Source organism: Puma concolor, chromosome E1 (genome assembly GCF_028749965.1).
Source record: "Puma concolor isolate L17-30 chromosome E1, mPumCon1.1.hap2, whole genome shotgun sequence".
Taxonomy (NCBI): domain Eukaryota; kingdom Metazoa; phylum Chordata; class Mammalia; order Carnivora; family Felidae; genus Puma; species Puma concolor.
In genome coordinates this window covers 48,199,848-48,226,126 of record NC_141680.1, presented here as the reverse complement: position 1 = coordinate 48,226,126, position 26,279 = coordinate 48,199,848, and the positions used below count along the sequence as shown (strand labels likewise).

General features: G+C 36.4%; 1 protein-coding gene and 1 non-coding gene across 9 annotated transcripts in view; both read right to left on the bottom strand.

Annotated features, from left to right (window-relative positions):
• Positions 1-26,279, bottom strand: part of TANC2 (tetratricopeptide repeat, ankyrin repeat and coiled-coil containing 2) — a 377,119-nt gene that overhangs the window by 249,860 nt on the left and 100,980 nt on the right. For all 8 annotated transcript variants that reach the window (XM_086687668.1, XM_086687670.1, XM_086687671.1 and 5 more), the window contains one exon: positions 11,770-11,841. In XM_086687668.1, coding sequence (XP_086543794.1) covers positions 11,770-11,841 — 72 coding nt within the window. The remainder of the gene's footprint in view (positions 1-11,769; positions 11,842-26,279) is intronic.
• Positions 20,626-20,732, bottom strand: LOC112864738 (U6 spliceosomal RNA). The gene has a single exon (XR_003224006.1). It is a non-coding gene; the product is annotated as a U6 spliceosomal RNA (small nuclear RNA).

The following is a 26,279-nucleotide window of genomic DNA, read 5'->3' as shown; positions in this document are numbered from 1 at the left end:
GAATACTTAGTATGTTCTGACACAAAACGTGTTTGGGGTTGCATATGCCAAGAGTTTGATATATTACTAGATGAATGAGTATGAACCAGTTTGTAAATCTGAACAATATATATGAGGAAATGGTGAAATACATTATAGATTACTTATGCTGTGAACCACTATACAGATTTTTAAAAGTTAGAAATTAAATATGTTACTGGAGGGATGGTCATGCTATCTTGTTAACTGGGAGAAAACAGAACTAAAATTGCACTTTATTTTTTAAAATCTTCAAATTTAATCTCTCTCTCTCTCTCTCTCTCACACACACACACACACACACACACACACACACACACACACACCTACCTGCATATGCCAGTATGAGCTCAGGGAAAAAGCATGGCAGGATACAGACTGAATATGGTTAATATTGGTTACTTTAGGGTAGTGGAAGCTAAAGAAGCCTTAATGTGTTCTTTTAAAATATCTACCTTGTTGGTAAAAAGTAATTTTTTAATTAGTAAAATTATTATATCTCAAGTTAAGAAATATAAAGCATGGCTAAAATATGTAAACACATTCTGAACTATCCCTAGAACATCAAGATAGAAATTGTTGGAAAAAGGGCCAATTTCAAGTTTAATTTTATGGAAAAGAATATTACACAAAGATTAATCAGTATTTTAAGTTAAATCTCAGAAGAAATATAGGACTAGAAATAAAGATACTTCAGAGGGATTTATCATTTAAGGTCAGATCTTTCCTTCTGGATCTTATCCACCCACTAACAAACAAATTTGTATATTTTTTTTAATGTTTATTTTGAGAAAGAGAAATCACGTGCATGCGCAAGTGGGGCAGGTACAGAGAGAGAGAGGGAGAGAGAGAATCCCAAGCAGGTTCCCTCCTGTCAGAGTGGAGCCCAACACGGGCTCTAACTCATGAACCATGAGATTGTGACGTGAGCTGAAATCAAGACTGGGACTCTTACTTAACCAATTGAGCCACGTGGGTGCCCTAAATTTGTATTTTAAATATCAGAACAGAAAGGTTCTAAGTACATGCTACCAACAAAGCGGATTAAAACTTCTGATATAGATTAGTACAATGTCTGAAATATTTTCCTATGGAAAATAATACCTACTTCATGGCATTATTCTGCAAATTAAATGAGGATTATGTGAGAGCACCTCATCCAGAGCCTGGCGCATAGGTATTATTAAAGTTTTATTTTCTTTATTCTCAAAGCAATCTATTTTGAAAGCTACATGATTTTTTATCACAACGATAAACTATTAAAACAATAAAAAATCTTATTCTCTAGCAATGCTACTATACCAGATATACTCTTACAATGACACAAAAATGACACGCTAAATACTGAAATAATTTTCCTTATCATTTTATGTAATAAAACAATGTTGGTTTAATAAAGCCAATGTTGGTTTCTTAATAAAGAAATCTCTGTAACTTACCAGACTGAAAAATAACTTGTGCATGTTTCAAGAGCAGGAACATCTCACTTATGCTAAATATTTTATATATTAGCAAGGAAAGAAGACATCACATTTGACAATTGAGTACATTATTCCTATAAATGCACCAGCATGTACTAATCAAATAAAACTGGACACAGATAATGGGAATCAAGCAAAGCCAGACACTGTACAGTTTCCCAGTCTTCCAGCATGAACGGGTCATGAGCATTATTACATCAACACGCATTTTGTGTGATCAGACTGATGCCTGCATAGTACTAACCTTGCAAAAGTAAATAAAAATTGCGTTTCAACCATATCACATTGGCTCACGCATTTATTTAATATTTAGAACCAAATAAGTTCTGTTATATATATGGATGACCTCTAATGAAAAATCATTTGCTGCAGAAAATAGAGCCAGTACACCAAAACTACTTGTGATGAAGTAACACATGAAATACAGAACTGGAATTCATAGAACTGATGAGCTTCCTTGGTCAACTGAATGGCTTAAATACAAGATACTGGCACTGTGCTAGATGCAAAGATCCTACTGTTAGTGAACTCTTAAATTACTAGGAAAAATAGGGATGCATCAGACAAATAAGACTAAATACAACAAATAAGGAGCAAATGGGTGGCTCAGTTGGCTAAGCGTCCAACTAGTCATTTCCACTCAGGTCATGATCTCATAGTTTGTGAGATTGAGCCCTATGGTGGGCTCCAATCTGACAGCAGGGAGCCTGCTTGGGATTCTCTCTTTCTGCTCCTTCCCTGCTCATGCTTTCCCTCTCTCTCTCAAAATAAATAAACTTAAAAAAAAAAAGACTAAATACAATAAATAATGTAATCCGATTATATACAACATGCTATACTGGAAAGGAGAAAATAACCACCCAACCTCAGAAGGCCTTAACTTAGGAGCTTAACTGGAACAATCAGTTTTAGAATCAAATTCCAAGGGCCTCATTTCACTAATCAATAGGTAGTTGGTAGTCTGATAAACTACCCACATTTAAGAAATTTCTTACACTGCTTTACTTTATTAGTTAAGTAACAGAAGTGAACACTGAATCACTATGTGGCCTCGGCACATCCATATACCTTCCCAAGCACCCTAAGTGCTACTTGTTCATTCTTTTACTCAACAAATACTGACAAATTCATATATGCAAGTGTTCTAGGGCAAGAATGGTGAACAAGATAAAGTCTCTGCTCAAATAAACCCTATTTTCTGGTAGTTGAGACAACAAAAAAACAAGTAAATAAATATTTTCAGGTAGTGATAAATACCACGAAGGTTAGGGCTACATATTTCATAGGATGGTCACAGAAGACCTCTTTGACCTAAGGAGAAATCTACAGCCTTTTATTCAAGAAAGAGCAAGTGTATAGGCCTAAATAGAAAATATTCAACATATTTAAGTAAAAAGGTCAGCAAAGAGGAAGCAAAATAAACTGTGGAAGGAGAGGGAGATCACAGAGTTAGAATACTAGGAAAATGGCAATTCAAGTAGGGCCCTATAGGGAATAATAAAACCTGGAGTTTATTCTGAATGTGATAGAAAGCTACTGAAGAATTTTATTTCAAGTCTGGGGAAATATATGATTTGATTTGTTTTATTAAGAACACTATAGCTATCACATGGACAACAGACTACAGATCTACAGATTGACAAGAATGCAAATAAGACACTATTAAAGGAAAGAAATGATGGTAGTTCACACTGTTGTTTAACATAGTGCTGGAAGTTCTAGCATCAGCAATCAGACAACAAAAGGAAATCAAAGGCATCAAAATTGGCAAAGATGAAGTCAAGCTTTCGCTTTTTGCAGATGATATGATATTATACATGGAAAATCCGATAGACTCCACCAAAAGTCTGCTAGAACTGATACATGAATTCAGCAAAGTTGCAGGATACAAAATCAATGTACAGAAATCAGTTGCATTCATATACACTAACAATGAAGCAACAGAAAGACAAATAAAGAAACTGATCCCATTCACAATTGCACCAAGAAGCATAAAATACCTAGGAATAAATCTAACCAAAGATGTAAAGGATCTGTATGCTGAAAACTATAGAAAGCTTATGAAGGTAATTGAAGAAGATTTAAAGAAATGGAAAGACATTCCCTGATCATGGATTGGAAGAATAAATATTGTCAAAATGTCAATACTACCCAAAGCTATCTACACATTCAATGCAATCCCAATCAAAATTGCACCAGCATTCTTCTCGAAACTAGAACAAGCAATCCTAAAATTCATATGGAACCACAAAAGGCCCCGAATAGCCAAAGTAATTTTGAAGAAGAAGACCAAAGCAGGAGGCGTCACAATCCCAGACTTTAGCCTCTACTACAAAGCTGTCATCATCAAGACAGCATGGTATTGGCACAAAAACAGACACATAGACCAATGGAATAGAATAGAAACCCCAGAACTAGACCCACAAACGTATGGCCAACTAATCTTTGACAAAGCAGGAAAGAACATCCAATGGAAAAAAGACAGTCTCTTTAACAAATGGTGCTGGGAGAACTGGACAGCAACATGCAGAAGGTTGAAACTAGACCACTTTCTCACACCATTCACAAAAATAAACTCAAAATGGATAAAGGACCTGAATGTGAGACAGGAAACCATCAAAACCTTAGAGGAGAAAGCAAAAAGACCTCTCTGACCTCAGCCGTAGCAATCTCTTACTCGACACATCCCCAAAGGCAAGGGAATTAAAAGCAAAAGTGAATTACTGGGACCTTATGAAGATAAAGAGCTTCTGCACAGCAAAGGAAACAACCAACAAAACTAAAAGGCAACCAACGGAATGGGAAAAGATATTTGCAAATGACATATCGGACAAAGGGCTAGTATCCAAAATCTATAAAGAGCTCACCAAACTCCACACCCGAAAAGCAAATAACCCAGTGAAGAAATGGGCAGAAAACATGAATAGACACTTCTCTAAAGAAGACATCCGGATGGCCAACAGGCACGTGAAAAGATGTTCAGCGTCGCTCCTTATCAGGGAAATACAAATCAAAACCACACTCAGGTATCACCTCACGCCAGTCAGAGTGGCCAAAATGAACAAATCGGGAGACTATAGATGCTGGAGAGGATGTGGAGAAACGGGAACCCTCTTGCACTGTTGGTGGGAATGCAAATTGGTGCAGCCGCTCTGGAAAGCAGTGTGGAGGTTCCTCAGAAAATTAAAAATAGACCTACCCTATGACCCAGCAATAGCACTGCTAGGAATTTACCCAAGGGACACAGGAGTACTGATGCATAGGGGCACTTGTACCCCAATGTTCATAGCAGCACTCTCAACAATAGCCAAATTATGGAAAGAGCCTAAATGTCCATCAACTGATGAATGGATAAAGAAATTGTGGTTTATATACACAATGGAATACTACGTGGCAATGAGAAAAAATGAAATATGGCCTTTTGTAGCAACGTGGATGGAACTGGAGAGTGTGATGCTAAGTGAAATAAGCCATACAGAGAAAGACAGATACCATATGGTTTCACTCTTATGTGGATCCTGAGAAACTTAACAGGAACCCATGGGGGAGGGGAAGGAAAAAAAAAAAAAAAAGAGGTTAGAGTGGGAGAGAGCCAAAGCATAAGAGACTGTTGAGAACTGAGAACAAACTAAGGGTTGATGGGGGGTGGGAGGGAGGAGAGGGTGGGTGATGGGTATTGAGGAGGGCACCTTTTGGGATGAGCACTGGGTGTTGTATGGAAACCAATTTGACAATAAATTTCATATACAAATAAAAAAAAAAAAGAAATGATTGTAGTTCAGACTAAAATGGCAATAACTGAGGTGGTATGGAATGTCAAAAAGTATTTTAATTTTTTTTTTTTTTTTTAGAGAGAGAAAGTGCACGCGCAGGTGCGCACGCGCACACACACACACACACACACGTGAATGGGGGAGGGACAGAAGAAGGGGGGGAGGGAGGAAGGGGGAGAGAGGGAGAGAGAGAGAGAGAGAGAGAGAGAGAGAGAGAGTCAATCCTAAGCAGGTTCCAAGTTCAGCACAGAGCCCACTGCAGGGCTTGATCCCACAACCCTGGGATCATGACCTAAGCTGAAATCAAGAGTCATATGCTGAACAGACTGAGCTACCCAGGGACCCAGAATTTGTTTTTTTATTTTTTTTTAACATTTATTCATTTTTTTGAGAGACAAAGCATGAGTGGGGGAGGGGCAGAGAGAGAGGGAGACACAGAATCCAAAGCAAGCTCCAGGCTCTGAACTGATAGCACAGAGCCTTACACAGGGCTCGAACTCACAAACCGTGAGATCATGACCTGAGCCAAAGTTGGATGCTTAACTGAATGGGCCACCCAGGTGCCCCCAGGCACCCAGAATTTGTAAGAACAAATTCTTAAAGCATTATAAAATTTTTAAAAAGCCAATAATAGAGGAGAAATGTTAAGAAATCCATGGAAGACACAAACTAGATGCAATTGGAATGAGGAAATTATAGCCCAGAGCATGCGTAGGAGGATAACTGTGAAAGATGAGTGTTTCCAAGTCTGTTTTAAGCACAGAAGTGTGAGATGCAAGGAGCAGGAAGTGCCCAGGGGCAGCGATCTGAATGAGTGGAGTAGGATCGGATTCACTGCAAGTAGTCAGGCATCTACCATCTCCCACATTTGATAAGCAGAAGACATCATAGGTCTCTGCCCCTAAGCTAGAGCAGTGAGTGTGGTATGTGTGAGTCAGAATCCATTGCACCCGAGAGACAGATCAGAGGCCAAGCTAGTTAACACACAGGAGAGCTTATCATGCCTAAAGGATAAGATAGCTCACCAGACACCTTACATTACACGTCTGTTATTATCACTGGAGAAGAGACATTAAATAGAAACTGAATCCACAATCAGGCAGGGCAGATTATCAGGCATTATGTACCTATATAGGCTTATCAGTTGTTTAAAGTTAGTGTATGTTATGAACAGACTGCCATCTGTTCTGGTTGATGTTTATGGCATGTTAATTGTTAAATAATTTGAGTATTACCCCTTCAGATAGGCAAACACAAAATATAATTAAATGGAAGAGCTCTAGTTGTGCGGTAAGGTGGAATAAGCACACTCCACCTTAACTGAATCTAACTAAAATCCCTGTAAAGAAGATAGAATAGCTATCTGAAGACTCTGAAAAATAAAAAGTAGCAGGCAAATTGTGGAAGGAAACCAGAGTTTGAAGGACAACCAATTTGGTGGCACATTTCCTCTTGTTATTTTATTTCCCAAACTCCCAGCCTGAATTCAAAGGAAATCCAAATCCAAATCCTGGAACAGCACAGCAGGGATGAAAGGAAAGATCCAAGACAAGTCTTCTCTTCCTGGTTAGACAGTATGAATGAAGGGGGTGAGGAGGGCTCCATATAGGACAGAGAGAGTGGGGAAAATCCTTTGGCTTTTTTCCCTTTTTACCTTTTTCTTCTAGCTCTGACCCCTAGACAAACCTATTTCACTACTGACAGCTGTCACTGAATGGATACTTAAACCTCTGAAGGAGGGGAATCCTTTTTGACCAGAAGAACAGTGGTATGAGGAATAGGATAGAATAGAAAGGAGAAGTAGATATATCTATACTTACAGTTTGAGATTTCAATATTCCTTTCCTAATAATTGAGAGAATGAGCAGACAGAAAATCAGCAAAGATATAGAAGACATGAACAACACTATCAATTCAGCTTGACCAGATTGGTATTTTATAGAAACCTCTACCCCAAAAGAGCATGATACACATTCTTTTCAAGTGCATACTCAACATAAGATCATTTCCTGGAACACAAAACAAGTTTCAATCAAAGAAAGTGTGTTCTTTGATCACAATGAAATTAAATTAGAAATCAATAGAAGAAAGATATATGGAAAATTCTTGAATATTTGGAAACTATAATAACACACTTCTAAATAATACTGGGTTAAAGAAGACAACACAAGGAAAATCAGACAGTATTTTGTACTAAATGAAATCATACTCATCAAATCCTGTGAAATGCAGCTAAAGCAGTACATTGAGGGAAATTTATAGTACAAAAATTCCTGTACTAAAAAGAAAATTCCAATGACCTCAGCTTCTACCTTAGGAAATCAGAAAAAGAAAAAGAAATTACACCCAAAGCAGGAAGAAGAAAGGAAATAATAAAGAGCAAAGCAGAAATCAATGAAATACAAAATAGGAAAGCAATAGAGAAAATAAATGAAAACTGAAATTGATTCTTTGAGATCAGTAAAATTTATATATCTCTTCCCAGAATGATAATCTCAAAGAATACCCAAATTACCAATATCAAGAATGAAAAAGGTGGACATCACTAAAGATTCTATAGATTTTAAAAGGTTATTCAAGAAGAAATAGATAATTCAAATAGTCATATTTTATTAAAGAAATTTAATTTATATTTTAAAACTTTCCCATAAAGAAAATTCCAGGTCCCGATGCTTCTCTGAGAAATTCTATCAAACATTTAAGGATGAAATAATACCAGTTCTACACAAAATGTTCTAGGAAAATTGAAGAGGAGGAAATTTTTCTCAAGTTTCAACTTATTCTAAGAGGCCAGCCTTACTCAGATACCAAAATCAGACAAAGGCACTGTAAGACAAGAAAACTAAAGGTCAATATCCCACTTGTTTTAGTAAATCAAATCTATCAACTGTACAAAAAGAGGCCACATAGACCACATTTGCTCACTGGGCTTTACAACTCTCCTTCCTGACTATAATGGCCCAAATCAAATAATGGAAATATTTATACCACACTGGAATAAACTGATAAGACCAGCATGGACAGCAGCTACCCCAGATCCTGCCCCAAGGACTGAGGACTTAATTCTGAAGAAAATCTCGATTCCTACACATTATCTGTTTTCCCTTGAATTTAGAACTTTTTTCACTTATTTCATATATTTATCATCTTTTCAACCCTAAGCCTTTCGCCAATTGTTTAAAATTTTTCTAAAGATAATTAAATGCATCAGGTTTCTATCAATCTCATTTTCATGAAACAACACTTCTGGAGGCTTCTAACCTACTCTAACCTAGGCTGGTTGCCCTCTTTTCCTATCTTCTCACTGTCATCCTGAAGATTTCTTTACCTTTCTCCTTTGAATTTCCTATTTCCTATAACCTATATCTTCCTTTTATTTGTCTGACTTTCTCATTTTGAGGAATCATATCCTACAGATTCCTAAGAAAGAGTACAAGGCAGTCACAACAAAAAGAAAAACAGTCTTAAAAGACTGTATGATTTTCTTCTATTTCTCTAAGAATGTCAATAATGGTTCCTTTATTTTCCTCTGCAAAATCTTTGTTCTCTCAAAGTTGCCTTATTCTGTTTATTTTAATCTATTTCATACCTTAGAGGGTATGAAATACCTAGTAACCCTTGGTTAGTTGCTAATATTCAAGAGAAGAGGACTAAGAGGCTAATTGAGAGCTGTGATACATAGAATGATCTAGCTGGGCTGTTTATTTAAGGAATCTCTGATGACTACATTTTGTGTCTTTCTTTTTAGTCAGATTGTTCAGAAAAGACTACACCAACCTCCTGCCTGAAATATGAAGGCCTAACTGCCAGCACTCTGGTAGCCAGTAGGATAAAGACAACTGGAGTCCCACTGTCCTATTTTCAGTACAGGACTGCCCTCAACTATGTTTGTTAGGTGTCTCCCAGTCTAGAATTGCTATTTTATTCCAAAAAAATAAACTCCTGTGCTTTGCCAAGGTTAGGAGTGGGGAGCTGGGCACTTGCCCGGCAGACTGGTTAGCTAATTTTGTGGAAGAGGTCTCAGGAATCAAGTGTTTCTTCAACAGACTTTCCACTAATCTTCCTTTTGCCTCCATTTCCACACGCTACCATTCTTGAGTTTTTTTTTCTGGAGGGTAAATCAGTTTGTTTTCTTGCCTTGCTCTGTTATTGCATTTAGGGTTCAGTTTTTAATTATTCATATACTCTCCAGTTTCTAAAAGTGTGTCCATGTTGGCTTTTCTCCAATCACACTTTACTGATCTTTTAGCAGGTTTCTGAAAGGAGCAAAAGTAGAAGTGTGTATTCATCCCATCTCTTCATCCCTGATAATACAGATAATACAGACTCCCATTCAGCTCATTATAAATGGCTTTGTATTTTTTATTTCTGTCTTTTGAATAAAGAGATAATACAAACAAAATCTTCAAGAAGGTAAGAAACACAATTTAACTATTAGTTAGCTCTGATGATGATGCCATTCCTGGTCATTTTTAACTGAGATCAGGTAGTTGTGCTCAAGAACATGGAGATCATTGATTTTGTTGTTATGAAGTTCATACTAAGTTCAGCTGTTTTTATTAGAATTCAACTACACTCACTGATTTGAAAAAAAACTTTAACAGACAAGCTCAGGGGATATAAGTAAATGAATAAACTCTCACATCTATATCTGTGACATTTAATACAAATTATGATATTAAAAATTATAATATTTAATAAAAATTAGTATACTTTTAAAAATTAATTTCTCCTAATTTTATTTTTAGGGTCTTTTGTACATGAGCTCATTTTCTTTCCTTCCCCCTCCCTGCAGGTTTACTGAGATACAATTGACATATGACATTATGAAAGTTTAAGGTGTACCATGTGTTGATTTGATATATTTATGTACTATAATTCATTTTTTCAAGTTCTTTTTTCATATAAAAATGTTTAAGGGGGAAAAAAAGAAAACAATTAGACAAATTCTTGACATACTTATACATGTGTATTAATTAAAAATGAATAAATACTAGTACAAGTTAAAATTTGCAAATCAACCTGCATATATTATTCCTCTTTTTATTCTGCAACAAACAATTTTATAAAAATAGCACAACTCTAAAACTTGGGAAGAGCAAACTTGGGGAAAAAAGGGAATAGGATTATGAAATAAATCAGGAACTTTAATAAGATTAAAACACCATAAATTTGTAACTCTAAGCTTTATTTTATGTATAAGTAAAGATTCTCTAAAAATCACACACACTGACTGCCTGAGATTTTTTAACACATTCATCAGTTTGGGTTCTCAATTCTCATAGAGATCATTTCATTCATTCAGCAGTATTTATTTAGTAACTACTATATATCAGGTACTTATTCTTGGCACAAGAAATACAGCAATGAACAAAACAAACAAAAATCTCTGCAATCATGGAGCATTCATTCTAGTTTTGGACAGAGAAAATAAAATAAATAAAAAGTGGATAACTACTATTTTAAATAAGTTAGTACATATTTAAATAAGTTAATTAAGGAAGACCTATCTGAAGATTTCATTGATACCAGATATTTTTTACCTAGTTTGGAAGTTGTCACTTCAAAAAAACAGTCTAAAGCACATACTAAATTTTAAATAGAAAAGGAAACTAATTAAGAAAATCCTAATTCAAGATGGAAATTAGAAACAAAAATTATTCTTCTGAGAGAGCTAAAACAATATCGCATTGATGAAATTTTATTTTTTAAAATTTTTTTGTTTAATTATTTTTTTTTTTTAATTTTTTTTTTTTCAACGTTTTTTATTTTTGGGACAGAGAGAGACAGAGCATGAACGGGGGAGGGGCAGAGAGAGAGGGAGACACAGAATCGTAAACAGGCTCCAGGCTCCGAGCCATCAGCCCAGAGCCTGACGCGGGGCTCGAACTCACGGACCGCGAGATCGTGACCTGGCTGAAGTCGGACGCTTAACCGACTGCGCCACCCAGGCGCCCCTTGTTTAATTATTTTTGAGAGAGAGACAGAGCTCGAGCAGAGGAGAGGCAGAGAGAGAGGGAGACACAGAATCGAAAGCAGCCTCCAGGTTCTGAACTGTCAGCACAGAGCCCAACAAGGACTCAAACCCACAAACCCGAAATCATGACCTGAGCCCAAGTCACATGTTTACCCAACTAAGCCACCCAGGTGCCCTGCATTGATGAAATTTTACAAAGCCAGTGTGTTGTTATAAATGTAAAAAATTTACTTTTGGTTGTATTCCAACAGTGATATCCAGACATGTATCAAATGCTCCAAAATTACTTAAGACCTTATTAAGGTATTACCATTTAAAAAAAGACATGACACCAGTTTTCATTTTATCTTGAATAAATGATATCACAGAACTTTTAGACTGTAACATTTAAAGCTGTAAAGGAGAAACTAGAATATCCAAACTAGACCCAAGGAAACCCCAATCCTCAGATTAAATACTAGAAAGGAATAACTGATATCTTGTCTTTTTCATTTTAATAATAAATTTAATGAAAATTTACCTTGCCCAGAGCGGCTTTGGCGAGAGTCTACACTTGACTGTCTTCGATCCGGTGGTTCCTCGCTCCCTCCATCTATATAAAAGTAGAAAGAGAGCAAATAGATAATGAAATTATCTATGGTGCCATCTGTATCTCAAAACAATAATATCTATCATTTGTTTTTAGTTCTTATAATCTTAATCATTAAAATATTTGAGGACTTTTTCCTATATAAATGAAAAGTTTTTACACATATTTTTTTGAGGACAGTTTACATTTCCCTCTGGAAGTCTAAAGAAATTCAAGGTGTTTTTTTCCCTACCCCTATACTATACACTCTACCTCACACGTAATGAGTAATTTTATCAACTCTAAAGTTCACTCACAGATTCTAGTATAGAAGCTTTGATTTAAAGATTTAAAGCAATGTCTAAATTAATTACAGCTGTTTATTTGTATAAAGTATGTCAAATAATCCCCTGGACTCTATGTTTTACTAATAAAAATTATATTTAGAGGTCTTATGAGAGATAATAAGAAAATTAGGTAACACATGAAACAGCAATATAAATCAGAATCAGAAAAACTCAGAAATGAGGAGACAAAAACTAAGAACTAGAAATAAAACAAAAATCATTTCAGTACTGAAGACTAAGCCGTAAGAAAACAAGCACAAATAAACATAACAAAAGACCTTAAAAGAAACAGAGAGTAAAAAGGAAGAAAATCTTTAACAAATTAAAAAAAAGAGACATTAAAAAGGATTTGAGAAGGTGCCAAATATCAGAGATAAGCAAAGAAGATTCAGCATAAGACCAAAAATAAGAAAAATTAAAAAAAGAAGCCCTAAAGGAGAAAAACAAAGTGAGAGAACAAAACAAATATTTAAAACTGTAATACAAAAATGCTTGCCCAGAAAAAAATGTGTATACGTTATATGTGATATATAGTTATATGTGTGTATAAATACATGTATACATTCTCACACACATATATATGTATATACAGTATATCTGAAACTACATATTGCAAGAGCACCCTGTGTAGTTGAGATAATCAACTTAGATCAATGCACCAAGTAATTTTTTACTAAAATTACTGGACTTTAAAGAAAAAAGGGGAAAAAAATCTCTTGGGCATTTAGGCAAAAGCGTCACATGATTTATAAGAGAAAATAATAAATTTCAAATACACAAAGAAAACTTGAACCAAAGATTTTATATCCAGTAAAACTAACCTTTTAGTATAAAGACAAACTGTTATCAACATGCAAAACCTCAGGGAATACTGTCCCAATGAACTTGTCCTGGCTCTTCTAGAGAACTAGCTATAGGCAATCAAAGCAACAGGAGAAACACCGAAATAAATCAGAGTTTTTAAATGGGGAGATTACAGAATGTAATGGCTATAAGATCTGACAATGTAGATGCAGTGCTACCATAAAAAAATGGAGGGGATAGAGGTTGGAGAAAGCATTTTAAAAAACAACAAAAAGTTAACTGATTTCAGTAATCAAAACCAGTGGCAATAATGTTCTGAGATCTTTACAAAGAGGGATAAAGCAAATGATTAATTATGGGATACTCTAATGTTATTGTCTCCTTGAGAACCAGAATTCTCAGTGTGGAAGAAAGAAAATATGGATATAAAAATACACAGAAGTAAAAACTCTGTAGTACTGAATCTACATTGCAAATGTAAGTACAATATTATAAGTCACGGGTATACCCTAGTTCTGTCCACTAAAAGCACTTACAAAGAGTGCTTGAGTGGCAATGACCACTCCTAGCACCCCGACTGTGATCTTGAAATGCCATTCTCCATTAAGACAAACCAGGACTTCTTAAAGAACTAGCTGGCTTAGGGGCACCCAGCTGGCTCAGTGGGTAGAGCATACAACTCCTGATCTCGGGGCCGTGAGCTAAAGCCCCGTGTTGGGCGTAGAGCTTGCTTTTAAAAAATTTTGGTTAGGGGCGCGTGGGTGGCTCTGTCGGTTAAGCATGCGACTTTGGCTCAGGTCATGATCTCACAGTTTGCAGGTTTGAGCCTCTCATTGGGCTCTGTGCTGAGAGCTCAGAGCCTGAAGCCTGCTTCGGATTTTGCGTCTCCGTCTCTCTCTCTCTGCACCTCTACCTCTCATGCTCTGTCTGTCTCTCTCTCTCTCTCAAAAATAAACATTAAAGATTTTTTTTTAGTTAAATTAAAAAAAAAAAAAAACCCTAGATAGTTTAGCAAAGGATATGTACTAATGAACCTGAACCATCCTGACGTGCAGTTGTAAGGAAGCTATCAAAGACAATGTACAACTAGGGTCATATCAAAAAGACTCAGTAAAGAAGCTCTCACTGGTCATGAGATCACAATGATATCTACAAACAACATGACACTAACTGGTCACCTTCTAAGCATGATAGAAACCCAGTTCATTATCTTGAAATTTGGGGGGAAAGGAAAGAATTAAATAATTCCTACATTTCCTATATAAACTGTACTGGTAGCCCAAGAGTACATAACAGAGATCTTCTATAAAATCATTCCAGACAATAAATGGGAAACAAGAAAAAATCAGAATATCACCATTTTATGAGTGAACAGCTCCAGAGGCACTGAATATCAATTACTAATAACACTAAAAAGGGAATAAACACCAGACACTGTATGTCTCCTGGTGACAGGAGCGCAGTTATAGTTTTCAATCAAACCTGAGTCTGGTCAAACTACTGAATCTGTGGGTTTTCAGGAAAAACAAAGGGCAGATGAAAATGTTGAATTGTTCCTAAGCACATGATCAACAAAATACAGACTATGGGAAATTTTACAGGTCAAACAATCTAAGTCTTTTAACAGATTAAAAAAAAAAAGATAAAGAATTATGCAGTCATAAATTATTGTGGAATAAAGATTCATTTTATCAAAAATAGAAAACTATACTAGAAATATATGGCATCTTAAATCAGGATATGCAAATACAGTACTAGTCAATTTTCCTTCCTAGTAATTAATTTTTTTATGCAAGTGTCTTTCTTTTCCTTTACTTGGAAATCAATGACAATGAGCAACATTCATATTCAGGCAGGTCTTAAATTTTCATTTTTCTGATTTTTCTATGTGGATAAAAAATATATATACACACAAATTTCTGTTTTAACATCAAAACATGCTCTTAAAGTATGTGAGAAGTCCTTTGAATAAAACAGATGTTTCTGTCAGCAGCACTGTCTTCCTAAACAATAAGAGGAAAAAAATAAATTAAAAACTAGGCTTCAAAAATTTGCATGATCTCCAGAATGTTACGGTATTGATAAAATAATACACAGGGAAAAAATAGGCAAGAAATGGCTTAAGACATAATTTTGAGTCAGCAAGCCAATGAATATGAAGACAAAAAAAATCACCATTTGATACCACCATAATCTATAATGTTTTAACTGCCTAAATTTTCAAAATAAAATCAGAAATACATTGCAATAAATTTGAGCAGTTCACTCCTCTAAGACTGAAACCTTATAACCAACCATGCCTTACCTCAGTGGAGACTAATCGTAAGAGCTGAGATTAACCCTCAGGTAAAAGTAGACAATAAAGATTTTTCAAAAAGAATAAACTCACCACTTCCCCAAAATGATGTAGGGAAAAATTTCAACCCCTTTGAAAGTGTTTGCGGTATGCTTATGGAACCAACGAAACCATTATCCAAAACAGCAAGATTGCAGTGACATACAGTACTATAAATGTTTTTGCTTTAACACACAATTCTTTCAGTACAGGTAAGACCTCCCACACAGGACACATCAACATTTATGGACAAAACAGAAGACCTTCAGTCATTAAGCAAGTCAAGCTATTTGCATGACACTTATTACCTCACCCCAGAGTGTAGACAGTAGGACAGGGGTGCATCTATGAAGTTAGAATTTACTCATCAAACTTGAATTAAAGACTTACTTCAGATATACTGTGAACTTTACAGAAGAAAACCCCTGATGTAACAGGTACAGAAATAAAAAGACCTGACTGTCCAACTCAGGTGCTAGCTGTTAAAAGCAGAACTTAGGTTTCCTGGATTTAAGATAATCAGCAAAGAACATTTGTTTTTTTACCTGCATACTGAGTTAAACCCAGCAAGTAATATAAAACAATGTATATTTAATATGGAGAAACCTTAATAGATTTCCTATTCCCATTATTTCCTATGCAAAATGTCATAGGAGAATTTACTTCATAGGGTAGATAGCTTTCAACTCAGGTGTATTATAGCACTAAAACAGTCCTGGTAAAGAAATACCAACCATATAGAGATATTCAGTATGTAGTGATTTCTATGAAGGGATTTAAGTTAGAGAAAGTCTATTAAGAAAGTGCCTGAACCATGCCAAGAAAAATATTTTCTTTTCTGTAAGTAGGGGATACTTTAAATGATTCTTCTTCTCAACCCAGGATCAAAATATTACAGCTGAAAAATTAACAATTTAAGTGACCTTGAATTTGGTAACCTAAGCTCATCTTTAGTCTTCTCAGCTAAATACTGTGCTAGTATAAATAACAGATGAGATTATAAATTAAAATTTTGAAGTTTGGTTGCCTTTAATTCTCCTTTGGAAACTTTAAATATACTGCCCTAATAGAAAGCATGGGAGGGGTATTAAAACTGCATAAAATACAATACTTTTACTATTCAACTATAAACTCTGGTTCCTTTTACTGGCCAGGCATGAATCTGTAAGAACTATGTACACTTAATGCCAACAAAGGCAGACAAGAACTGGAAGGTATGAGTGGAATTTTTTTTTTTTTTAATACAAAAGGAAGGACCAAGAACATAAGCCAGATTTATTATCCAAAGGTAAGTAGGTAGGTAGGTAGAATGTATGTATGTATGTATGTATGTATTCTGAGAGAGACAGAGAGAGAAAGAATGAATCCCAAGCAGACTCCACACTGTCAGCATGGAGCCTGATGCGGGGCTCGAACTCACATGACCTGAGCCAAGATCAAGAGTTGGCCGCTTAACCAACTGAATCACCCATTTACCCCTTAAATATAAGACTGAGACTCAGGGAAGGAAAGTTACTGTCCCCAAATCACACCACAATCCTAAAATTCAAATTGTCTGGTTTCAAAAATCTCTACTGTTATCTTTTATAACAAAGAAATTGTTTTAATGTATTTTTATTTATTTTTGAGAAAGAGAGAGACGGAGCATGAGCAGCAGAGGGACAAAGAAAGAGGGAGACACAGAATCTGAAGCAGGCTCCAGGCTCTGAGCTGTCGGCACAGAGCCCGAAACAGCTCTAAGTCATAAACCACGAGATCACGACCTAAGCCGAAGTTGGTTGTTTAACGAACTGAGCCACCCAGGTGCCCCTATAACAAAGAAATCATTGAAGTGGTGGTAGAGGGGACTTCAGGGGAAAGAGAGCAGAAGCAGGCAGAAATCAATTCAGAGGCTACTGCAAAAATCCAGAAGAAGAATGAACACTTCGACTAAGGGAGCAGTGGAAGTGGTGAGAAGGAGTCAGATGCTGGATTTATCTTGAAGGTACAGCAGAGAGAATCTACTGTCAGAAGAGAAAAATAAAGAAATAATCCGGGTAATTCTAGTATCTTGGACCCAACCAATGGATCTGCAATTTACTGAGACAGGAAAGACTGTGAGAGAATAAGTCTGGGTATGAGGGAAGTATTTGGAAATCAGTTCTGGACATACTAAGCTTGAGATGCCTGTTACACAAATAAGCAGACGTGAACATGAACATACATATGCCATCAGTACATAAACTACTTTTAAACTGTATGACATCCCCACATAAGGGAGTATAAGTGTGTGTGTGTGTGTTTGTGTGAGAGAGAGAGAGACAGAGACAGAGAGAGACAGAGACAGAGAGAGAGAGAGAGAGAGAGAGAGTGAGAGAGTCAAAAGACTAAAGCTTGGGGCTGAATCCAACATGCAGAAGCTGGTGGTATGAGGAAAAACACCAGACAATAAAGAGTAGTAACCAGAGAACAGAAATAAAACTAGCAGAGTACAGAAGTTAAGAAAAGAGTTTCATGGAAGGGAAAAGATCAAATGTTGATAGGTCAAGTAATATGAAACTGAGAACGGATCACTAAATTTAGTCAATGTAGATGATTTAACATGGTTCCTGTGGAGTGGTAGGGATGAAACCTGATGGGATTAAGCTCAAGAGAGATTAGAAAGAGTTTCTGGAGAAGGTCTTCTCTCTCACTAGACATAGAAGACAACCCATGGAGACCCTGGATATTCTGGCTGCCATTCTTAAAAATAAAGGGAATAAATCATAGGATAAAGTTATTACTATGAAAATTAGGACAGAGATGGAAGACACCAACGTCCTTACTAACACTGGATAACTGAAGAAAATTACCCTACTTCTGGTCCAATAAATCCTCACCATCATATAAACCAGAGGTGAATAAACTAGCACATAAGCCAAATCTAGCCTGCTACCTATTTTTGTACAGCCAGTGAGCGAAGTAACAACAGATTTCACACTTTTAAATGACTGAAAGTTAAAACAGTAATACTTTGTGACATAAAATGTATATCAAATCCAAATGTGAGTGTCCATAAATGAAGTTTTATTAGCATGTGGTCATGATCACTCATTTATATATAGTGAATGGCTGCTTTTACACTACAATGACAGAGTTCAGTATTTGCAACTATCTGGCCTACAACACCTAACATATTTACTATCCAGACTTTCACAGAAAAAGTTAGCTAACCCCAGATTCAAGCAATTCTGGGACAAATACTCTATTCCCTGCAACTGTAACATCCTAAATAATACATTCCCCTATATGCTGGCACACCAAACTACTTGATGATATTCAAAGAGGAAATGCATTATAATGCCTCCATCAATTTATTCACGCTATTTCTTCTACTTAAAATGCAGCTGCCTTTACTGGACAATATAAGAAATTATATCCTACACATTTTAACAGGTATTGGTGTCTAGCAGAACTAAGCTGGACTCAATCTTCGAACTACTTAGGAATATTCATTAATTTCCCTGAACCTCAATTTCTTTTGAAGCTGTAATACCTATGGAGTTGTAGTGAAAAACAAATGTAGTAATGTATATAAAACACAGCATGCCACCTGGCACTAAATAAACACGAATAAATGGAAACTGGAATCTTTTTTTTTTTTTGATAACTGGAATCTTCATTTATCATCATCCCATCAGTAGCAACATCCTTTCGCCAAAAGATAGCTTAAATATCATTCTCTGATCCTCTCTATAAGACTTTTGGGATGCCTCCCATTAAGAATTAATTGTTCCCTCTTCTGTGCTTCTATAGCACATTACCCATATCTGTTTTACGGCACTGCCACACTACATAATGATTAATTATTTATATGACTATCTTCGGACTATAAAAAGTTTAAAGTGTGCCTTTGAAAGCCTTTTTCATCTTGGTATTTTCATTGCCAACTTGGAATCTGGTATGGCATGGGTATTCTCAAAACAAACAAACAAACAAACAAAAAACATTGTTGAATTAATTTTGTCAAGGGCCAGCTCTAAAATTAATGCATTCATAAAACCAAATCAAGTTCAAGAAAAAAATAAGTGGTATTAATGTGGTTTGAGACACAATTTAAGAAGTTCAGTGTTTTTCTTTTCTTATCCAAACTGTAACTATAAAAAGAAAAGTGGCATTATCCTAAACATTAAGCCCTTATCCTCCATAACAATCTCAGAGATCTTAATTATCAATAAGAACTTTCATAGGGAAGCCCAGAGCCACCTAAAATTGACTTTGTTCGTTAGAAAACATCTATAGTGGCTCTTCCTCTAAAGAAAAAAGGAAGCATACTATACCAACTAAGAAGTATTTATTAACATAATGCTATCAGTACTTTTCACAGGTTCGCACAGATCTAGCTTATATATTCTAAATCTAAATAAGAAAAATAACTTCCCTATGATGAGTTATTAACTGATATTTGCCTAAGTTATCCAAAATTGCCTAAGGTATCCCAGAAGGTCTGATCCGTAGGCTCAAGAAAAGTTCTAAACACAGAATGTTTTGATTCTCATGATGGAGCTATGCATCAATGATGAGGACTAATAAGAGGAAAACAAAGTAGACTCGCTAATTGTAAATGGAGCAATCACCAGCAATAATGTATTTTAAAAGTTGATGACTGTGCTTTCAAAGTGCACAATGAATATACAAAATGTCAAGCCTAACACAATTAAATTAATGGAGCAACCTTTAAAAATAAAGGTATCGGGGCGCCTGGGTGGCTCAGTTGGTTGAGTGGCCAACTTCGGCTCAGGTCATGATCTCACGGTCTGTGAGTTTGAGCCCCGCGTCAGGCTCTATGCTGGCAGCTCGGAGCCTGGAGCCTGCTTTGGATTCTGTGTCTCCCTCTCTCTCTGCTCTTCCCTGCTTGTGCTGTACCTCTCTCTCTCAAAAATAAATAAATGTTAAAAAAAAATTAAACAAAAAATGTATCTACAATGATACATTTTTTCTTGTTTTTTATTAATAAAATTTTTATTTTATTTATTTAGTTTTTAAATATAATTTATTGTCAAATTGTCTAACATACAGTGTGCAAAGTGTGCTCTTAGTTTTTGGGGTGGATCCCCATGGTTCATCGCTTACATAAACACCCAGTGCTCATCCCAACAAGGGCCCTCCTCAATGCCCATCACCCATTTCCCCCTCTCCTCTACCCCCCGCCCATCAGTTTATTCTCTGTATTTAAGAGTCTCTTATGGCTTGCTTCCCTCCCTCTCTGTTTGTAACTATTCTTTTCCCCTTCCCTTCCCCCATGGTCTTCTCTCAGTTTCTCAAGATCCACATAGGAATGAAAACATGATATCTGTCCTCCTCAAAAATATGGAATGCTTTACGAATTTGTGTGTCATCTTTGTGCAGGGGCCATGATAATCTTCTCTGTATCGTTCCAATTTTAGTATATGTGTTGCCAAAGGGAGCACTAACTTTTATTTTAGAATGGTTTTAGATTTATAGAAAAGTTGCTGAGGTAGTATAGGGAAATCTCATAAACCCTACACCTGGTTTCCCACTTAGATTAGTCATTTGCCAAAACTAATGAATCATATTGATACATTATTAACTAAAGTCCACACTTTGAGATTTCCTCAGTTTTTATTTAATATATATTTTCCAGTCCGTGATACATTACATTTAGTCATCACATATTAGGTTCCTTAGATTAGTTTCTCAGACTTTTTTGTTGGTAACCTTGACAGTTTTGAGATGTATGGGTCAGTTTAGTAGAATGCCCTCAGTTGGGGTTTGTCTGATGTTTTTCTCATGATTAGACTTTGGTTATAGGTTTAGGGGAGGAAGACCACAAAAGCAAATTGCTATCCTCATCAAATAATTCCAAGAATGCACACTATCCATACACTCAAATTAACTAAACAGGTAGACATGTTGACATGCCCTACATCACTGCAAAAGAAAATTCAAGCCCTAGCTTCTTCAGCTGTGCCAACGTTGATGAAAACAGACACTACCTCTTTGGCTCTTATTATGTGTCAGGCACTGTGCTAAGTGTTTTACAAATTTATGTCACTCAATCCTCAATAAAACCTTATAATATAATTATCATTTTTTCTTTTTGATAGATCAGGAAACAGGAGTTGAGATTTTCAGCAAATATGGCCACAGCTGGAGTTAGTTAAGTGCAGGATCCAGGATCTGAAGCCAGGCCTAATTCTAAAGCCTGTTCTCTTCTCCACCATTCTCTTTCTATACACAAATATATCATGACATGTTACAGTTGGTAGGAGACCAAAAAAAGATGAAAAAATTCCAAGGTGATTTTGAAACAATCTCTGATTTCAAACCTCTTCACCTCAAATTAGATACTCAGTATGGCTCACTCAAATTCTTGAGTTCAGCAGCTTTTTCTGCGTGGAATTTTTAGGAAGCATAGATATCTCTTATAGATAAGCATAGAATGACAGAGCTAGAAGGAATTTTCAGTTTATTTTTGTCAATTTACACTTTTTAAACACTTTGTGGGGTTGAAGCTTTGAATAAAAGAGTCCAACACAGCAACTTAACAATAGCTAAAATTATAACTGAATGTCAGGGCACCCGGGTGGCTCAGTCAGTTAAGCATCTGATTCGGCTCAGGTCATGATCTCATGGCTCGTGAGTTTGAGCCCCGTGTCAGGCTCTGTGCTGACAGCTCAGAGTCTGGAGCCTGCTTCGGATTCTGTGTCTCCCTTGCTCTCCGCCCCTCCCCCACTCACACTGTCTCTCGCTCTCTCTCTCAAGAAAAAAAAAACATTAAAAATTAAAAAAAAAATTGTAACTGAATGTCAGTAGGTGTATACACACACACTCTCTTACCTTATGTATTTTTGGTGTTCTTATCTGTTGGAACTGGATGCTGAGGATACATATAAGTCTCAATCTTGGCCACATATCAGACTGGTCTAGAAATCCAGGGATTTAAAAAAAATCCTTATGCTCAAGTTACCACCCAGATCAATGAAGTGAGAATACTTAGAGTCAGACCCAAGCATGATAGGGTCTTTAAAATTCCCTGGATGACTGAACGTGCAGCCAAAGTCAAGAAGCGTTAGTAGACATTGAGCGGAGCTATGAGACAGTGATGAACTGGATCCATTTGCAAGTTTCCAGTGTTAATAGACAGATCCTACAGGTAAGAAATACTAACTGTACAGAAGGATATGATCTCTAAATTGAGGATAAAGTTTACATTCATGGGTTAACACCCTGTTTATTACTGATTTTGGTGGCTTGGGGGATTGTGGACTAAACTGGGATAATATTGTGTAATGTCAAGGTAGTTTTAACCTATCATTAACTAGACTCAATTTACTCCTTTGGGCTGGGCTTGAGAAGTTATACCACCAAGATGATGATGTCACCTAGATGAAAAGCTTCCTAATAAGATTCTAAAAACTGGAATAGCCTCTGCTTCTTCACATTAACCTGGTCTCAGGCAAGCCACAGCTCCTAAAGTATGAGAAGGGATGTTCAGGAACAGTACCAGACTTTATTTATAAAAACAGACAAGAATAAAAGAACATGGTGCACTTAGGAAAATCCAGAGTTTGACAGAACTAGAGTGCAGAAAGTATACGGAAGAGGCAGGCTATGAAAGCAGAAAAGTTGGCAGAGGCATAATCACAAAAGGCATAGTCATTATTTATGAGTAGACTTCACCCTCTAAGTGAAGTAGGGAAGAAAATGAAGGACACTGAGCAGGGGAGGAGCATGATCTGACCAGTGTTTTCAAAAGACAAATTTGGCAAGCATATATTAAGTTGGCATTATGGGGTCACAGGCTAAAGGCAAAGAGATCACTGCACTAAGCCCAAAGGAAAGGAAAGCCTGAATAAATGCATTAACACTGAGAATACAGAAGAAAGGGCAGATTCGTTGAATATTTGGGACTGAGAATCACAAAGACCTTGCATCCCTGTGAAAGAGATGTTTCTAATCACTATCATCAGTTTTCCTGCCCCTTTCTTCCTCAAATACACTATCAGCCTTTTGCCCACACCGCTCCAGAAAAGTCACATTTACCAAGATCTCCTATAAAGCCCATCGCTAAATCCAATGGTCACTTCTCAGTTTTGTTACACAGACATACTTTTTTACACAAGTGCATATACAAGTAAAAAGTATGTCTACCTTCCCTGGTTATTGTCTCTCCTTAGTAGTTATCACTAATATATTCTGTATTTTACTTATGTACTTTAATTTGGGGCAGCTTCTCTACTAGAATGTAACTTCCATGAGGGCAAATAATGTTGTATCCACTGTTCTATCCCCCATGCCTAGAGCAACCGCTGACACCCCGTAGGTGCTCAAAAGATAGCTGCTGAATTAATTAATGAGTGAAAAGTGAGCCCTGGGGCACTATCCCGTTTAGAGACTGGGGAGATGAGAAAGAACAAACCAGGGAGATAGGGAGCAACAGAACTAGGAGAGGGTGGTATCCTGGAAGTTAAGTGAAGAGAAAACTTCAAGGAAAAGAGAATGATTAACTGCAACAAATGTTGTTATAATAAGGCAAAAAAAAAAAAAAAAGTGAAATGAGTGAAAGAAGGGAATTCTGGATGCCTTAGAACTCATGATTGGGAAGGACTGACTATAATTCCATTAACCAAGATAGAGAACATAAGATGGGAGATTGCAAAGGATAAATAATAAGTCACTTTAACAAAGAATTTAATTTACAATCTAATTAATCTTAACCTCTATTTAATGCCTTATCAATTCTAGATCTAGGACTAGAAGGAGGGAAAAATGAACAGCTAGAAATGAAATTATTTAATCCCTTGATTTTTTTTTTTAAACCAAACAAGTATTTCTCCAACAGGAGCTCTATGACGATTCTTTTTTTTTTAAATTTTTTTTTCAACGTTTATTTATTTTTGGGACAGAGAGAGACAGAGCATGAACGGGGGAGGGGCAGAGAGAGAGGGAGACACAGAATCGGAAACAGGCTCCAGGCTCTGAGCCATCAGCCCAGAGCCTGACGCGGGGCTCGAACTCACGGACCACGAGATCGTGACCTGGCTGAAGTCGGACGCTTAACCGACTGCGCCACCCAGGCGCCCCTCTATGACGATTCTTAATACTCAACACAAATGCTTATGTTTTACTTTTTTTTAATGTTAATTTATTATTATTTTTTTTTTGAGAGACAGAGATACAGAGTGTGAGTGGGGGAGGGGCAGAGAGGGAGACACAGAATTCAAAGCAGGCTCCAGGCTCTGAGCTGTCTGCACTGAGCCACCCAGGCGCCCCTATGTTTTACTTTTAAATCCTTTATTTTACTAGGGAGCTCCTTATTCATCTATTTATGTAAAAATTGGAAAGGTTCGTCTACTAATTACTAATTGCCTTTTTGAAATGTCTACTAGAATGTATCGTATATACCTCAAATTCAAAACATCCAAACACGAAATTCTCACAATTCTCACTTTTTCCCTCACCCTTTCAAACTTGATACTCTATCAGAGCTCATCTCAATGAATTCATCACCAAATGTTGCTGATTTTTCTTTCCTAAATGTCCCTTGACCCCAACCTGTCTCCAACTCCTATGTCCATTCTCTTCTAAATGTTTATCCATAAAACAACTGAGTAATCATTTAGAAATGCAAATGTAATAGTTTTCCCATTTAATGTTTAAAATGTTAAAGTGATCCCCCTTAGAATAGATACAAATTCTTAACATGGTCTGTAAGACCTTCATTTTCCTGCTTCATTTCTAATTAGATCTCCCTTTGTCCCCCAGTTTCTGATCTCTACCCTCAGGATGTCTATGAGAAACTACTATATACCTGGGAAGTCAGGATAAAGTGGTTTTCACCTCAAATTCCTGCCTTCATATATGAAGATAAGTTTCAACAGCACTACTAATAGAAAATTTTTATGTCATATGTTCATAACAAAATAAACTTTCATAGTTATTCCTCTTACTCCCTAAAGGGAGAGGATGATAGTTACCAGGCTAAAAATCAAATATTCCCCTCCCACAATTCACCTCCAAGAAAAGGCACATCTTTCTGTTCTGATAAGTGTGTTTAAATCTATTGACACTCATTGAAAAACCAAAGTAATAAAAAGTCAATAAAAAATATTATCTAACTATCCCTCAATTTTTTTCACAAAAAAAGTTATACTTGGTTTATCCCATATGCCTATATTATTTGATTATAATAAGGGCAATGAAAATAAAAATTCAAGGTCAAAATGTTTTACAGAAAAAGGTGTTTTTTAAAAAAAAATTTTTTTAACGTTTATTCATCTTTGAGAGAGAGAGAGAGACAGACAGACAGACAGAACATGAGTGGGGGAGGGGCAGAGAGAGAGGAAGACAGAATCTGAAGCAGGCTCCAGGCTCTGAGGTGACAGCATAGAGCCGGACGCGGGGCTCAACCTCACAGATCGCGAGATCATGACCTGAGCTGAAGTCGGACACTTAACCAACTGAGCCACCCAGGTGCCCCAGAAAAAGGTTTTTTAAAGAAAAAACCTTGTTATATGTAACATACAAAATTCAAAACATTATTTCCCTCTCTAAACTTGTCATGTGTAAGGTCTTTACTAGAGTATTACTATATTGTATTTTTCTCTTAAGTAACCAGGAAATGTAAATACAACAATGATTAAGTGGTTGAATAAAAGGAATCATTAGGATCTAGTAGAATACAAAGATATTTAGGGGCACCTAGGTGGCTCAGTTGGTTAAGCATCCGACTCCCAGCTCAAGTCATGATCTCATGGTTTGTGGGTTTGAGCCCCACATCAGGCTCTGAGATGTAAGAGCCTGCTTCAGATTCTATGTCTCTCCCTCTCTCTCTCTCTCTCTCTCTGTCCCTCCCCTGCTTCTTCACACTCTCTCTCTCTCAAAAATAAACATTAGGAAAAAAGAATATAGAAATATTTAATCAAAAAATAAGGAAGTAACTGGATAAAGAAACTGAATAAAGACTCACATGTAAATAAAGGAACTTCATATAT